The sequence below is a fragment of the Cucurbita pepo genome, chromosome LG06, assembly GCF_002806865.2.
Source record: "Cucurbita pepo subsp. pepo cultivar mu-cu-16 chromosome LG06, ASM280686v2, whole genome shotgun sequence".
In the NCBI taxonomy this organism is placed as follows: Eukaryota; Viridiplantae; Streptophyta; class Magnoliopsida; order Cucurbitales; family Cucurbitaceae; genus Cucurbita; species Cucurbita pepo.
The window spans coordinates 3,049,388-3,065,750 of NC_036643.1; the positions used below are offsets into that span (position 1 = coordinate 3,049,388).

Sequence of the window (16,363 nt, forward strand, 5' to 3'; positions counted from 1 at the left end):
ATGGGGGTTTATATAGGAAATATCGAGACTCTTTCCGCGCTTCCGATTTTCTCCGTTCACCGTTAAATTTTCTCCCGGTTTTTTTATTTTTCTTTTTTATTTATTTATATATTAATTATCCTTTCAACACTTCGGAAACCCCCAAAAAGTGCGCCTTGTATTAACATAATTACATTTTACACCCGGATTCACTGCGAATTGACTACTACGCCCCTGTGTAGATGTGAGTTCAGATCCCAAATTTGAGGGTATATTCGGTAACACGTGTATAATTATATGTTTTCAAATAAATTCACCCCTTGTTTTTTAAAATAGATAAATATTTTAATTTCTTATTTATTCAAATTTGTTTCATTTTTAAAGTTTTTATGTAATATTTGTTTTTTAGTTAGAAAAGTAAAATATTCTATCCACTTAATTAAGCTTTATTTTATAACCCATTAATATTATTTATTAAATTAAAATAAAAATAAATACACAATTTAATTCTACTCATATTTTATTTTTATTTTTATGACGAGACAAATACGATGGAGATGGAAAATAACAAAAATAATAGGCGAGCTCAATAAAAGTATTTTCGAAAATATAATTTTTTTTTAAATATTATTTAAATTCGTTTTAGTCTCTATATTTTTAAATTAAATTTTAAATTTAATCTATATATTTTTACCCAACTTTAAAATTATTATTTACTATTGAAATTAATCAAATAATAATAATAATACATGCAAGAAAATAAAAAAAATTAACAATAAACTAATATTATTAACTATTTGTGAGAATTATTAAAGGTATATGAGAATAAATTTGAATATTTAAAACTATAAACACTAAAATAAAATGAAATTCAAAGTACAAAATTAAAATAGTATATTTAAAAAAAAATAATTTAATAGTTATTTGTTTTTTTTTTTTTAATTTGGGTTTTTTTTTATGTGTTTTATTTTTATTAAAAAAACAAGTTAAATAAAGCTAATTTTGTTGGTTTTTAATAACTTAGTTTATATTTAAAAAACAATTATAAAGGGTCGATGTTAATTGAAAAACAAATGATTATTTTTGACTTTATATTCATTGAAATACGTTATTCATTAATGACACTTTTTTTTAAATATTTATTCGACTTATTTGCTAAAAAAACTTATAAAACGAAAATGATTTTTATTTTTTATATTTTTATGTACTAAAAAAATAAACTTATTTCCTGAACATTCATGTTATAAGGTGGTTGTAGTTTCTATTAAATAAATATGCAAACGGAATTACGTTAAATTCAAGCCTTTCTCTATTATTAGAAACAAGTTTCGATCACGTGGTTTGTGGGTTATGGGTGCACCACGCTTTCGTTGCACTACTTTGATTTTTTACTGTGAAATTCCACATGGTTTACAGAGAGAAACGAAGTATTTATTGAAGTATTTATTATAAGAGTTGGATGAATTTTTTTTTGTTCAGTAATTTTAAACTAAAAAATCAAGTAATTAAGATTTTATTGAAATACAAAGATTAAAATAAAATTAATTCTAAAATACATGGACTAAAATGGTATTTTAATAACAAAATTATGCAAAATTGATTAAATTTTGTTACATTAATTACAAATTAAAATCTAAAATAAATTATAAATTTTTTAATTTTGACTCCTAAATTTATTTCATTAATCTACTGACACAATCTTAACTCTAAGCTTATTTTTAAAATGTTGCAATTTGAACGTTTGTAAACATGTTTCATAAACTATAAAACATATTTATAATATAAAAATAAATAAACCCAGTTCAACGGGTCAAAATATTACCTTCCGTTGAAAATCAAATGTTTAAATCTTCGTTTTAAATATTTTTTAGCTCACAAATAATATATATATATATTCGATAAAAATGTTAGAGACAACTTCAGACTATTGAAACTCGTTTTTCAAGCTAGCCTTGCACATGTCCTAAGAAACCTCTTCATTGGACGAACCTAGATCGAGCAAGCTGATGACTGGGCTACTCCACCCCTTTATCGCGACGGTTCTAAGATGGTAGCTAGTTGGACCAGCCATGGTTTAGTTTCTCTCTTCTTTTCCGATTTTAGGCGTTTATATTTTCCTAAAAAAGTTTCAATAATAGTAATATTATTCCACCATTATTCAAAATCACATTTGTAAATATTATTTATATATAAATGAAAATTTAATAACCTTACCAACATCCAACCTCTTATTTATTTATTTATTAGTCAAACCTCTTATTTAATTAATTGAGCTAGCAGTTATATATGTATAGCTCCCAAGGCCCAACTTCTAACTAGTCGATATTCAATTAATTCCAATTCCAACCTGCAACAACCATCATTCCAGAGGACAATTTGGTAATTTCGTGTGTTCTATTGTTTTATATATAATAATCTTTTAATTTTTTAAATTTAAGAATATATTAGTTCCTCCAACCAAACCTAACTCCCGTGGTCCCCACTCGTTGTTCCTATTTTGCCTTTCGTTTTAAATTTATACATTATTTCCGTGCATCAATCATAACATTCTACCTTTAACTTAGACCATTTCATTTTTAGCTTCCTAAGTTTAAAATTTATGTTTCACTTTTATTATAATTAAATTCTGAAAATAAAAATATTTTTAAAATTTTTAAATACTTTTTTTTACGCTAAAATTTTTAGCAGTACATCTCAATTATATCCTCGAACATGTTATCTCATTAATATATTTTTATCATAATTTTATTTATTTATTTTTAAGGATATTCATTTATGTTGTGAACCGTGTTTTTCTCTCCAATAATTAAATGGGAACGTGAACGAATATTATATTATCCGTTATTATTCTATTTTTTATATTATATATTTTATTTAAATTGAAATTTGAAGTTATATTTTATAATATTAAATTAAGGTGTACGTTGTTAAAAAGTTATGGCTAAACATTTTAATTAATTTTTGTGCGTAGAATATTATTGAAATATATAAAAATTATATAATTTAGAAAGAAAAAAAAATCCTTAATAAAATATTTTATTAACATTAAGGAATACTTTAATGGGCTTTTCATCAACGGCCCATTTGGCCCATAACTAGTTTACATAAACGGCCCATTGGGCCCATAACTAATGGGCTTTTCATTCGTCTTCCACTTTCCAGCCCAAATGGGCCCAAACAATAAACCATATAATTTTCTTCTACCGACAAATAATTTTATTTTAAGTATGACAAATAAAAAAATAAAAATCTAATTTCTTAATTTAAATTCCCATTCAACTCCACCACGCATTATTTTCAACTTATTTTTATTAATTAATTCAATCCTCCAATTAACAACTACACATACTAATTAATTTTTTTATTCATTTGTGACGTCATCATTTTTGTCCACATCGATAATACTCATCTCTTCGTCCCCCTGGTAGAACGTGGTAGAAGGAAGCATTTGGACAGGGAGGATGGTTAGTGTTACATAGCTAAATCAAACTTGGCCACGTGGACCCATGAGAAGCTGACGTGCGTGTTCAACAACTGCTGATGAGTCAAACACGTGGGCACTTATTCAACTGCTGAAGACAAGGAACTGACACTTGTCCTTTCTCATCCTTCCTCTTAGCGGTTAATGTTATTAGTTATTTCCGTTGAAGAAGCTGCCTTTGCTTTGCATTCACACGTGTAGCACCGAACGTGCGAACTGTGGGCCCTGAAAAGGCTGTGCCGGTAAGATGGGCGGTTGGTTGGGTCCCACTTTGTTCCCGACCCGACCCATTGACCTGTGATTCTATCCTTTTATTCTCTCTATATATACTGCCTTCACTCTCGGTTTTCCCTCGCTCTTTGTATCCGAAGTTCTCTACACGTTTTCTCTGTAACCATTTCTTCCTTTATCTTCCTCTTTTTTCTCCGATTCAATTCTTCCGAGCCGGAAATTCTTGCTGCTCTTCGAATCTCTTTGTTCCATCTCCTCTTTGATTTTTTTTCCAGAACGCATTTTCAATCGGTTTATTCAGAAGCTTTTGTGTGGAATTCTTCTCATCGTTCTCCATTTGATCTTTCGTCGCTGCGATTTTCATTTCCTGGAATTCTATATCGGTTTCTCAACACTTGTAAGCATAATTTTTCTCTGCTGTGTTTTATATTTAGTTTATATGTATTGTTTTTGTCGACTCTGCTCTTCGTTTCTGCTAGGTTGGTAATTTTTCACTTATGATGTGCCTGAGATGACTTTTATTGGAGTGTAATGAATTTGGAATGATTTGGATATACTCTTCTGTTATCGTTTTTTGAATCTCATTTTTAGCGTGGTACGAGATTTTGTTTGTTCCTTGATATAAAACTTGAAATTACGTATCTCATTTTGCAGATCCATGGAAAATTTGGGAAACGATTTCCTCGATTACCTTGTTGATGACTATTACGACGTGGATAATTTCGATGACGACTCCTTTTTTGGTGACGACGAAACGCAGAGGAACAGCGACGCGGAATCTATGGACGATGATTTTGAAGAGGATTTTGAGATGGTAAATTATCCGTGCCTTTCCATCTTTTTCCCTTCATGTTTGCTTTGGTTAGGGGATCGAATAAACAATTACAGAAAATGACGTTCGGCTTCGACAGAGCAAGTCAAGAACTGATACATCTGCGTTGGAAGCTAGAAATGGGAAAGATATACAAGGCATACCTTGGGAGAGGCTTCATTTTACAAGGGAAAAGTGCCGCGAGACACGTTTGAAACAGTACAAAAACTACGAGAACCTCTCACGCCCTCGCGAAGACCTCGAAAAGGTCAGTGGCTCTGTCGTTATCTTACTTTTTTTGAGCCATTGCGGAATTCTCTCTCTTTTATAACTATGAGCGAATCGCTTTTCTCAATCAAACAAATTGAGAATGGGAGACGTCGATTTCGTTTGGCAAGTTGCGTTTGATTCAAGTAAATTAGCTATCGCATGTAATTCTCAATTTACTTTCTTGATTTTTAAATAATATAAAATATCGATTTACTATTCATTCACTTTTTCGTAAGCCACCCGGGCTAGTCTCCTTTATCACGTTTCAGAAATTGAAAACAAACACTTTTATGATTGAAGAATAAACATTTAAATATCATGCACCTAGATAAACTATCTTACGCTTTACATATGTATGTAATCAGTTCGTTTTCTTGCCCTTTCTCGTTGAACAGGAATGCTTGCAAGTAGAGATGGGACATGCTTTCTATAACTTTCAGTTCAATACGAGGCTTGTGAAGTCAACAATTGTGCATTTCCAGGTTGAGATTCTTATTCATTGCATTTGTTTATTCTTCTTATCATACTGGATAATTATTTTCGGTTTAGATGTTCGTATTTAAGGTTGTTTAGTTTGGAGCTGTTTTTATATCTGATTGAGGTGGACTACGATGTCTCTGCATCGTCCTTTTTTCTTTTTCTTTTTTTTCTTTATTTTTTAAAAGTTTATCCTTATTTATTTTAATATTTTTACTCCAACCATTGCTGGTGGTGCTTTATCCACCGAGCATGCTCAATTTGGAAAAAAAAAAGGTCGCCTGACGTAGTGGCTTTGATGAGTCGTCGGTGTTAAGATACTGATAAAATCAAATTTACCCTGAACTCACCTGCTTAAGATTTTGGGTTCAAGGGTGATTTAGCATAATATCAAAGTAGGAGTAGGAGATCTAGTGTCCAAACTCATTTAATGTAACTTCCACCCAATTAATCTTAATATACTTGGTCAGGAAGACGTTTCTCTTTAATTTATGATTCTGTGTTCTCTCAAAGGATCAGTTCCTCCCACGGCCAATATTAGTCATATTGCAGCTTAAAGAGTCTTCCTCTACCATGGATTCAAGCGCAATAGAACTAGTCTTTTATTGGTTGTGGGTGTTCAAATCATTGAGTTACAGATTTGCTTTATGCTTATGGTATTTACTATTTCCTTCGGCACTTAACACTGTTTTGTTATTGCTTTTCCCAAGTGGGTGAACTAGTTCTGTGGAGCAATTATGATAACTGTACAGTCAACTTTTGTTTTTATAATTTTTCTGTTTTTCCCTGTAGATGCAACGTTTCTTTTGATGTGTATCCTTACTTTTTCTTTCGAACTGAGGAAGTTGTTGATGTGTTACTTTAATGGCTGCTAACTATGATATATGGAATTAACCTCTCTCTGTCATCTAGGACTGCTATTTCACTTTATTTCAGCATGTAACGCAGGTGGGAGTTATAACTGAGCAGCTGGCGCAACCTTTAAATGGTATGACAGGAAACCATCTGAGCATTTAAGGCATAAGAGGCTGTATGAAAATTGCTTTAGTTAAATGTTATCGATGCCCTACACTTAGGGGTTTGTCATCGAAATATTTTATTTATCCCCTTACGCACTTAATGATGTATTTCAAATGCAAGTTCCGCTTCGATGCTTCAACTTGGATAATTTGTTTGATACTCTTCTTATTAAGTTTATTTTGTTTGGCCTATGTTGTTCTACTTTATTTTTTGGTTAAAAATGTTGGCATCTACACGTGTCAACTATAATTTTCGTTGAGTTGGCCAAAGCACGCACTCATTTTCGTTGGGAGTCTTTACTATTCTTTAATTTCGATTTATTGCTTTTGATAATTTGATACATGATTGTATTTTAGACAGAATTTCAATTTCTCAGTTCTGGAGACTGTGTTCACTTTCACCAGTTGCTAGTCAAACATTTAATTATGTCTTGTCTTTGTATTTCTCTCAGCGAGATTGTATTTATCATAAGTCTTAAATCTTGTATCCTTCGAAGATTATCTCATGCGACTGTAAAACTGCATGTCTTATACTCTGAAACAAGGCTCAGAGTCCTGGGGTGGGGTGGAAGGGAGGAGGCAGCCTCTGCCAAGCGGGTGGGCCTCACTTATCATAGTTAACCTATGCGTTTGTATGCCACGTTTCTGTTTCTGTTTCAAGATTGTCTGGTGGTGGCCGAGTCCGTAGTTACTTTGCAAGGCCTAAAAGCATCGTTGTGGTCTCTAATTTTACCTTATTTTGTGTTCTTTCTTCTTTCCAATGTTTTGTTGGAACTTTTCTTTTAGTTTTCATTCTTTTATATAGCTTTTTGGTGTCCTTGATAATTATAATGTCTTGTTGTTTCTATTCAAGCAATTGGTTTTTTTTTTCACCTGCTGTGTGGAATCAGCACTCTGCAGGTTGATTTGGTGAATTGTTTGTTTACTTGCTCAAAGTTGTGTTGTCCTTGTTCATATGTGAAATTCAGTGCTGTCAATTAATCACAGAATTGACGACATTTTAGTATTCTAAAGTTTATTAATGAAGTCAGTTAGTCACAACAGAGCGATGGCATTAGGTTTCTAGAGTGTCCCAGCTGACAAGTTAGTCAAGTATTTCGCTTTCTGGAGTTTGTTGAAGCAGACACCAGAGAATCTTATTTATTCATTATTTCTTACTCGTTTTGTTATCTTAAATTTGAAGATTTTATCTCCTAAACATCCTACGGCAGTCACTGATGTCGCCACAACTTCTGTTTTTGAATCTGTGCAGCTGAGAAATCTGTTATGGGCGACTTCAAAGCATGACGTATACTTAATGCAGAACTATTCAGTGTTGCACTGGTCTTCATTGCTTCGAAGGAGCAAAGAAGTACTAAATGTAGCTAAACCAGTAGTTCCCACTTTGGTATGTGGTGCTTCGTTGTGAAGACATCCTTTCCAGATATTTGAATGCGCATATTGATTGATTATAGTTTTGATGGCTTGTGCAGAAACTCCCTGGACTGATGTCTCAGCCACTTTCCAGAGTACAGATAAGCACTATGGCGGTTAAAGAGAATCTGATTGTGGCCGGTGGTTTTCAAGGGGAACTTATTTGCAAGGTGTGCAAGTCGAGAGTTAAAAACATATGACCACACACTTGATAACTTCATATTCAGTTTCCTTGTGGGTCTGAACATTTGATTTTTGTCTTTCTTATGCTTCGTTCAGTACCTAAATCATCCCGAGGTTGCATTCTGCACAAAAATTACAGCAAACGACAATGCCATCACTAATGCTGTGGATATTTATCGAGATTCAACGTAAGCATCACTATCAATGGGCAAAATTAGCCCATTGAGTTTCCGACTAGCATACAAAAAATTACTATCACAGTTAATGATCATTCTTTTATTGCAGTGGTAGAACAAGGATCATGACGGCGAATAATGATGCCAAAGTCAGGATTTACGATGCCGAGAATTTTTCTTCCCTTGGCTGCTTCCCGTTCGACTGGTCCGTAAATGTGAGTGCCATCCAGTCGGTTTTTCTCTGTTACTGTTTTGATAATTTGAGTGTCTATACTGTGCCCTTACACCGTTCTCTTATTACAGAACACATCCGTCAGCCCTGATGGCAAGTTGCTTGCTGTTCTTGGGGACAGTCCAGGTTGCTTGGTCACTGATGCGAATTCTGGCCGAGTGAGTACTTCTTGCCTTACCTTTTCAGTGGATATTTATTGTGCATCATTTTAGGAAGAGAATGGAAGGGGGAAATAGAAATAGTAGAATACTAAATGGTAGGTTTGAACAGGCTATTGGGTGCCTTCAAGGGCACCTAGACTACTCTTTCACCTCCGCGTGGCACCCAAATGGTCAAATTTTGGCCACGGGAAACCAAGACACAACATGTAGGCTGTGGGATGTGAGGAAAATGTCAGAGTCCATGGCTGTTCTTAAAGGGAGGATGGGGGCTATAAGAGCTGTCAAATTCAGCTCGGATGGTAGATTTATGGCCATGGCTGAGCCAGCAGACTTCGTCCACATCTTTGATACCCAATCTGGTTATATTGAAGGACAAGAGATTGATATGTTTGGAGAAATAGCGGGCATATGCTTCAGCCCAGATGCTGAATCTCTATTCGTTGGCGTGTCTGATCGAACCTACGGGAGCTTATTAGAGTTCAACAGAAGACGTGATAATAGGTATTTGGACTCCATGATTTAATGCCTGGCCTGGCCTGGAACCAAGTCTTCTACCTGTAAATAACCCACTCTTCAACAGTTTGTATATGGGTCTGAAGAAGGGTAATAGAGCATAGGCATAGTACTTGTATACGGAAGTTCAGAAAATTCAGCCTGCATAGAACAAATAAGAGATCTTTTAGATTCACACGTTACAGAAGCTTGAAATCGCAAGTCCAATAGTTCAAACCAAATCATAAAAATAGCACAAACTAATTAATATCACAAAAAATGCGAATCTTTTTTTTTTTCTCTCTACTAATTTCATTTTTGCTTCGCGTTTTCTTGGATCTATAAGCCAATCTATAGGTGTTTCTTTCGTTTCCCTCTCATCCATCCAGTGATTTCTTTCGCTCTTGAACTTGATCGAATGAGTTCGAATTGTAAACTCGAATCTTTGGTTGTGGCTTTTTTCTTTCTTTGTTTTTATTTGCTACCTTTATTTACTACCCTTGATACTGGGGTCTTTGTATTTTTTGGTCTCTTATTTGTCTATATTTATCATTTAAGTACTGTGTTTTAAGCAAGAAACATGAAAATAAATTGTTTGAAACTGCACTTAGATGCTTATTCTTTCATCCCAATTATTCTTTACTCTTCTACCCATATCCCCTAATAATCTCATCTTTTTTGGTCAAAACTTTGATCAAAATAATAGTAATAATGAATTAATTTGTTTATATAGTTGTAGATGTAAAATAACTAACAGCAATTAGATAATTATCTAACCAGATTTGTTGTATAAGGAACTATGACTTTTTTTTCTTTTTTTTTTTTTTGTCTCTTTTTATTGAAATGAAGGATTTTAACTGACAAAAAAAGAATATTAATTTTCATTTAGTCGTATAACATGATTTAAGAAACAGAGCCTTCATCGATTGTCATAGGCAGACTGGCAGGCACGTGACCGACATCTTCAAAGTCTCGATATTACCCTCGTCCCGTTCAACATGCTCCAATATCCACTCCGGATTCCCTCCCTCTCTCTCAGCCCTAATTTGGTCAATTCCCATCCTCTCCCGCTTCTTTCTCTTCAGACGCTGCACTGAGCGCGTGGTCTTCACATCATCTTGCCATCGCTTGTCCCACGCACTGAGGTGGAATGCGCGTGGGCCAGTTCACAAGAGTAAAACCCACGGCTCAGTCTGCAGGATCAGGCGCCGGAGCCCAAGAGCTTCCTCCCCCATGCACGTGCCCTGTTCCATTTCTACCCCCACTTTTATTCTTCCCTCCGTAACCTGACCTTAACTATGGTTCTCAAAGAACTAACCATGGTTAAGCTTTCCTTCCAAATACCAAAAGTCTTTCCCTGTCGTGTCGCCCGTTGGTCGCCTCCCTTTGAATTCAACGCCGGCGACTGCATGGCCCCCCATATTTGCATTAATCTCAGCCGTTGGATTCCAAATCATCATCATCATCATCACTTATCTCTTGAATTCGTGGCCCCACAAATTGTCTCTTTAAACCTTGGAGTAGATTTGAGAGAATCATTTTACTAAAACCACAATCAAAATTAATTGATTTCCAAGATATTTTTTACAAATCACCCCCATTCAAATATTCTCATTAACTATTCAGTTGACCATTCAATTTTATACTAGCATAATTACTCAACTACAAAAAAGTATAATTTATAAATTAATTTGAATTATATAAGTTGGATAAAAGTCCCCTCAGCTAATTTAGAGAATGATCATGGGTTTATAATCAAGGAATACTATCTTCATTGGTATAAAGTCTTTTGGGGAAGCTCAAAACAAAGTTATAGTCATGCTCAAAGTGGACAATATCATACCACTGTGTAGAGTATAGAGTCGTGTTCATTTAACAATATAATTGTCTAAACACAAACATAAAAGAGCAAGTTGTTAGGAATCATGAATCCCACAATAATACGATATTGTCTACTTTAAGTATAAGCTCGCATAGCATTGTTTTAGACTTTCATATATATATATATATATAAAATAAAGACCAAATTGAGAATTGAAAGAATATTTGATATATTGTAGCCCTCAAATAGTGGCTCAACAGAGCTTTGAAGTACCATGTTTTAAATCCTCTCTATGATAGCCAACTATGCTGTAGCTCCCTGGGAAAATTCCAGCATCGTGACTCGTAGACACGTTTAAACAGCTCCATTGACCAACCTTTTTTATTATTCCAATTATCTTATTCAATGCATAATAAATGCACGTTCTCACCATTTAAGCATCATATCAACACTCAACTTTATTATAAAATTCGTCAAATGTTCTCATGAATCAACCCACGAGAGTATTTCATCCACCCATATAATCATGTTGTTATTGCCAGAAGTAAATTCTATGTTTAGCACAAAATAATAATAATAATAATACTTAACTTTTACTATAATCATAATTAGTGGGTGGATTGTGTTCATTAGGAACATTAGTGACAGAATTAAGCCTCATAATTACACAATAAAAATAGAGAATTCAAAATTTCCACTTACCCGTTGGCCCCACTTGCTAATAAATTCAGGATGCAATCCAATAAACTGACACAAAGCTTGGAAAAGCGTGTGGGCTCCCAGGTTGAGTAATTGAATCACAGCCATCCACCAGCTTCATACCGATGATATCCAACGGACAGGATCTGAAGAATCAAGAATAGTGAGAAGGGGGATGAATCGTTATCTACAAAGCAAATGAAAGAGTTAAGATATTTGTCAGTAAGTGTGAACACGAGAGTTTTTTGGTCAGCGAAACTTTTAGGAGAATCAGAGATGATGAGCGTAACTATGAAGCTAAGTTACGGCGGATAACTGAGATCATTAACGACGCCGTGATTAAGGTAAGTGAATTTCAGGCATTAGAGGCTTATAAATTGGAGGCTGCTCGTGGGGAATAGGCATTGTAGGCGGAGAGACAGTGAGAGTTCAGAATGGCTAGAAACCAAAATAAACTGTGTTTCAAGTTTGAACTTCCTTCTTCTTCCTCTTCTTCCTCTTCTTCCCCCTTCTGAAACTCCCCGCTTATCTGAATCCCTTTCTGTTCATTGTATGTTCTTTCAGGTTCTGGGTTTTGGGTTTGTCTTTTCGGGAATGAACAATAACCAAACTTAGGATTGTGCAAAGGCAGGTGTTCTCAGAGATCCAGGATTTGTGTGTGTGTGTGTGTGTGTGTGTTTTTCTTCCATGTTTCTTTAGGTTACTTCGTTTGTTTTTCTTCTTATGGTCAATCAGCATGGAGGGTGAATTTAGTCCCTCAAGGTTGGTTTCCTTTTCTTCTTCTTCTTCTTCTGTTTTTGATTTCTTTTTAGAGTTGAAGGGGTTGTCTATTTACAGACCTCTTTGATATTTTCAGTGGTGGCCTGTTCTTTCTATTTTAACAAGAATCAGGTTCATCTGTAAAGAGATACTTCTTTTTTTTTTTCTTTTTTCCCTTTTCCTTTTGGGGTCATTTCATTTTTGGCGGACCATTGAAGTAATGGTAACTGCCATGGATTTCTACAATGAAGGACCTCAAACAGACCACTTTGGTGGTGAACTAATGGAAGCAATTTTACCTTTTATGAAAGTTGCTTCCTCTCTCTCTACAAATCTTCCATCTTCTTCTTCTTCCTCCTCTTCATCACCAGCACCATATCTCCCTCCTTGTACCAACAACCACCTCAGCTTCTCTCACTCTGCCCCTCAACAGTCCACTTTGTACTCAAATGGCTGCTCCACTTCGATGAACCCAGGATTTTCAAATGGGTTCTCGACCCAAAACCTCGTTGGTTTTGAACAGCCATTCACAATTGGACCCCATCAGTTATCATTACCTCAAAACCTTCACTCCCAACCTCAAGTCAATCTTCTTCAAAACCAAACCCCACTACCTTTTGCTTTGGAGCAACAAAACCATCAACCGCTACCCTGCTATGAACAAATAACGCCCAACTTCCTCAGCCCCAAGCCGACCCCAATGAAGCAAGTGGGTTCGTCTTCAAAACCCACTAATAAGCTTTACAGAGGGGTCAGGCAACGGCATTGGGGAAAATGGGTGGCCGAGATCCGACTCCCAAGGAACAGAACTCGGCTCTGGCTCGGTACCTTTGACACTGCTGAAGAAGCTGCCTTGGCATATGATAAGGCAGCCTTCAAGCTTCGAGGTGACTCTGCCAGACTTAATTTCCCCCACCTCAAGCACCAAGGCTCCTGCTTTGAAGGCGAATTCGGCGAGTATAACCCTCTACATTCCTCAGTTGATGCAAAGCTCCAAGCAATTTGTGATAACTTGGCCAAGCCACAGAAACAAGGCAACTCAAAGAAGCCTGTTACTGCAGCTAAGAAGTCAAGGTCCCAATCCTGCTCCCTTGCAGACACAGCAGCTGTGAAGGTGGAGAACTCCTCGTCGCGGGCTGTGACAGAGAGCGACGGGTCTGCAGCGTCTTCACCTTTATCAGATCTTTCATTTCCGGACTTCACAGAGCTGCCATGGGATCAAAATCTAGCTTGGGAGACCTCGATGCTAGAGAAATATCCTTCTGAGATAGATTGGGCATCAATCTTACCTCAATAATTCGATCCAAATCTTCAACAGCACCTGCAACGGACTTTTTTTGAGGTTGCAGGCAGAGACTCAAGGCTCAAATTCTTTTAAGTGGGCATTGTGTCAATATCATGTAAAAATGTTCGTGGTCAGCTGGTTTTTTTCTTGGTAGACCATGATATGGTTTTTAATTTTGGTGTTCTTTTTTCTTTCTATAGTTGTAGTAACTGTAACCATTTTTTGATTGGTCTGTTACTGTTGTCTAATATTTGCAGTAAAACAAATGATTAGTTCAACTTCGTAATATGGACCAAAGATATCCTATAATTAACCTGTATACTCCCCTCTTTGGACAAATTATTGTTGAGGATAGGTAGGAGAGTACTTGGTATTGTTGAGAATTGGTAGGAGAGTACTTCAAAGAGTTAAGGATGGCTAAATAAATGGCTAATAATTATGATTAACATCTATTTCTGGGAAAATTAAAAGCTACTAGATTTAAACATTTAAAGTAGACAATATTATTTCATCTTTGAGATAGTGATTTCTAACATGTATCCCTTTAACAGATTATATAAAGAAAGAGGGAAGGAACTGGCCAGGAAGAAAAATGATTATAGTTCTTTATGTGCATGTTTTTAGGGGGTTTAAATTACTGCTACAAGTTTAGGTAAAATTTATCTAACTGATTAAGGTTCAAATAACTCTTGTAAATTACCTCCAACTATGGCGCATGCATTTGTTAAGAAGTGAAAGAAAGAGATCTGCTCCTCTGTGAGTGTCACCTGAAAAATGCAATATGATTGGAAGTTAAGACACCCGAAAAATTCTGAGACATATCACAAGGCCGCAAAAGCCATTTAGGAGCATGAATCAAAGCATTGCATAAAAATTGAAATCAGGAAACTTTAGAATAAAAGTAGAAGATCCCAACTTTATAAGAGACAGGTTATAGAAGAAAACAACTCCATGAAAAGAGCTGGGAAGCTTTCTCCTTCTATGCCCCTCAAGTGTTGAGTTACACAGAACAGCATAGCATCGAAGTATAACTTTAGAGAGATAGAGAATCAAGGGGCCAGGAAATATGCATACGATGTTCATTGAAAGTATTTCCCACACATCGATCCATCCAAAGGACAGCATATCCTTCATGGAAAAGTTAAGAAAAAATGGCAAATGAGTAACTTAAGTTCTTTCTTCTCTCCCTCATCCACACTAGTGAGTCTTGGATTTAGGCAAAAAATACATTCAAAATATAAGATAAAATAGTGTAAGATTCCACCGAGTAAGGATGATTTACCAAACTTCAAACAAACAAAAAGAAGCCTACCCGTACTTAGGGTTTACAACACCTGGAAAATCACCTCCAAAAGTTAATCTGCTAATAATCATGTAGCAAATTTCTCATTTCAAACTAGTTGCTAATATTAAAAGTATTCCACTGAAACGATGCTAATGGATTATGTATCTGGAAGCACGATAATCGATTTGGATGAGACAGAGCCCAACCTTTCCTAGGATAAGCTTCACACACATCTTGATAAGAATTACAGGTATCGCGAGGTTAGTCTTATTTGACTATGTTATCAAATTCCGAATTGGCAGGCTAGTCCGATCTAGAACGAGTAAGCTACCGATGTCCCCGGATTTCTCCCGAAGAACTTGAAAATGCAATCAAACATTGTTCCAATACAAAACTCCAGAAAAAAGAAAAAAGAAGTATACACTTACTGCGCCATAGCAGGAACGGGAATACGCCTGATTCTGCTCGAATCTGCCTCCATGTCTCTGTAAATGCCTCTCAATCTGCACGAAGAAGATACAGAATCGATAACAACGGAGAAATGCAATACAGGATTGAATGATGTTCATCCCTACTAATTATATTCCTCACATATAAACTTATGGTCTTCCACTAAGTTAACCAAGGTGGGAGTCACTCCCAATAATCCTCCCTCCAACAAAGTACACTATAAGCCTGCCTCTCTGAAAGCTTATGGAGCTCTCGAATAGCCTCCTCTTAATCGAGGCTCGACTCCTTTCTCTGGAGCTGGAACAAAGTACCCTCTTTGTTCGACATTTAGTCACTTTTGACTAAACCTTCGAGATTCACAATTCTTTGTTCGATATTTGAGGATTTTATTGACACGGTTAAGTTTAGGGTATGACTCTGATACCATGTTAGGAATCACGGATCTCCACGATGGTATGATATTGTCGACTTTTGAGCATGAGTTCTCATGGCTTTGCTTTGGGCTTCCCCAAAATGCCTCATACCAACGTAGCTCCCCCTCCTCAACTCCAAATTCGCCTTATCCGCTCTAGCTCGTTACATATTGTCGTCATCAGACTATCAATTTTTTTTAAAAAAAAAAAGATTTGTTCCCCTTAAGAGCCAGCGTTCTCACCGGCACGCAGCTCGATGTCTGGCTCTGATAGCATTTGTAATAATCCAAGCCTACAACTATAAAATATGGTCTATTTTGGCCCAAGCCCACCGCTATAAAATATTGTCTATTTTAGCCTATCATTAACCTCACAGTTTTAAAACGCTTATACTAGGGATAAGTTTGTAAACCCTTATAAGAAATGTTTCGTTTCCTTCTGCAACGTACCTATTATCTCGCATGTTTAGAGATATCCAAAGAATGATTCTTTTATTTATTTTTATGAATAAATTTTTTTATCAAAAATATGTTACGGTACACGTCCCACGAATTAAATAAACATATTTGAAATTATTATAATTTATTAATGTATATTTTTATATAATTAAGTCTATTAAATAATACAATTTATCACCAAATTAAATTGATTTAGAATATAAAATGAGATGGATTACTTTTATATTATTTAGTAGTAACGTTAATTATTACCACCATACACTATAA

At 35.3% G+C, this 16,363-nt stretch overlaps 2 protein-coding genes and 1 long non-coding RNA gene across 9 annotated transcripts; 2 read left to right on the top strand and 1 right to left on the bottom strand.

Annotated features, from left to right (window-relative positions):
• Positions 1–3,814: 3,814 nt before the first annotated feature.
• LOC111796463 (uncharacterized WD repeat-containing protein C2A9.03-like) lies at positions 3,815–9,226 on the top strand. Of its 7 annotated transcripts, none has more exons than XM_023679078.1 (10): positions 3,815–4,088; positions 4,346–4,505; positions 4,603–4,770; positions 5,168–5,254; positions 7,521–7,655; positions 7,741–7,851; positions 7,961–8,052; positions 8,150–8,255; positions 8,344–8,430; positions 8,543–9,226. In XM_023679078.1, the coding sequence occupies exons 2-10, from the start codon at positions 4,350–4,352 to the stop codon at positions 8,954–8,956; spliced, it is 1,356 nt and encodes a 451-aa protein (XP_023534846.1). In that variant the 5' UTR covers positions 3,815–4,088; positions 4,346–4,349; the 3' UTR covers positions 8,957–9,226. The 7 variants fall into 7 exon arrangements, with proteins under 7 accessions (XP_023534846.1, XP_023534845.1, XP_023534849.1 ...); XM_023679077.1 differs by having other exon boundaries at positions 3,830–4,088; positions 4,594–4,770; XM_023679081.1 differs by lacking the exons at positions 3,815–4,088; positions 4,346–4,505; positions 4,603–4,770 and adding an exon at positions 6,198–6,237.
• Positions 9,227–11,253: 2,027 nt separating this feature from the next.
• On the bottom strand, positions 11,254–15,341 carry LOC111797577. Its single transcript, XR_002815556.1, has 3 exons — positions 15,204–15,341; positions 14,191–14,257; positions 11,254–11,592 (listed from the first exon to the last, which is right to left on the bottom strand). It is a non-coding gene; the product is annotated as an uncharacterized LOC111797577 (long non-coding RNA).
• LOC111797576 (ethylene-responsive transcription factor RAP2-13-like) lies at positions 11,655–13,778 on the top strand. The gene has a single exon (XM_023680623.1). The coding sequence runs from the start codon at positions 12,426–12,428 to the stop codon at positions 13,500–13,502; it is 1,077 nt and encodes a 358-aa protein (XP_023536391.1). The 5' UTR covers positions 11,655–12,425; the 3' UTR covers positions 13,503–13,778.
• Positions 15,342–16,363: the final 1,022 nt, after the last annotated feature.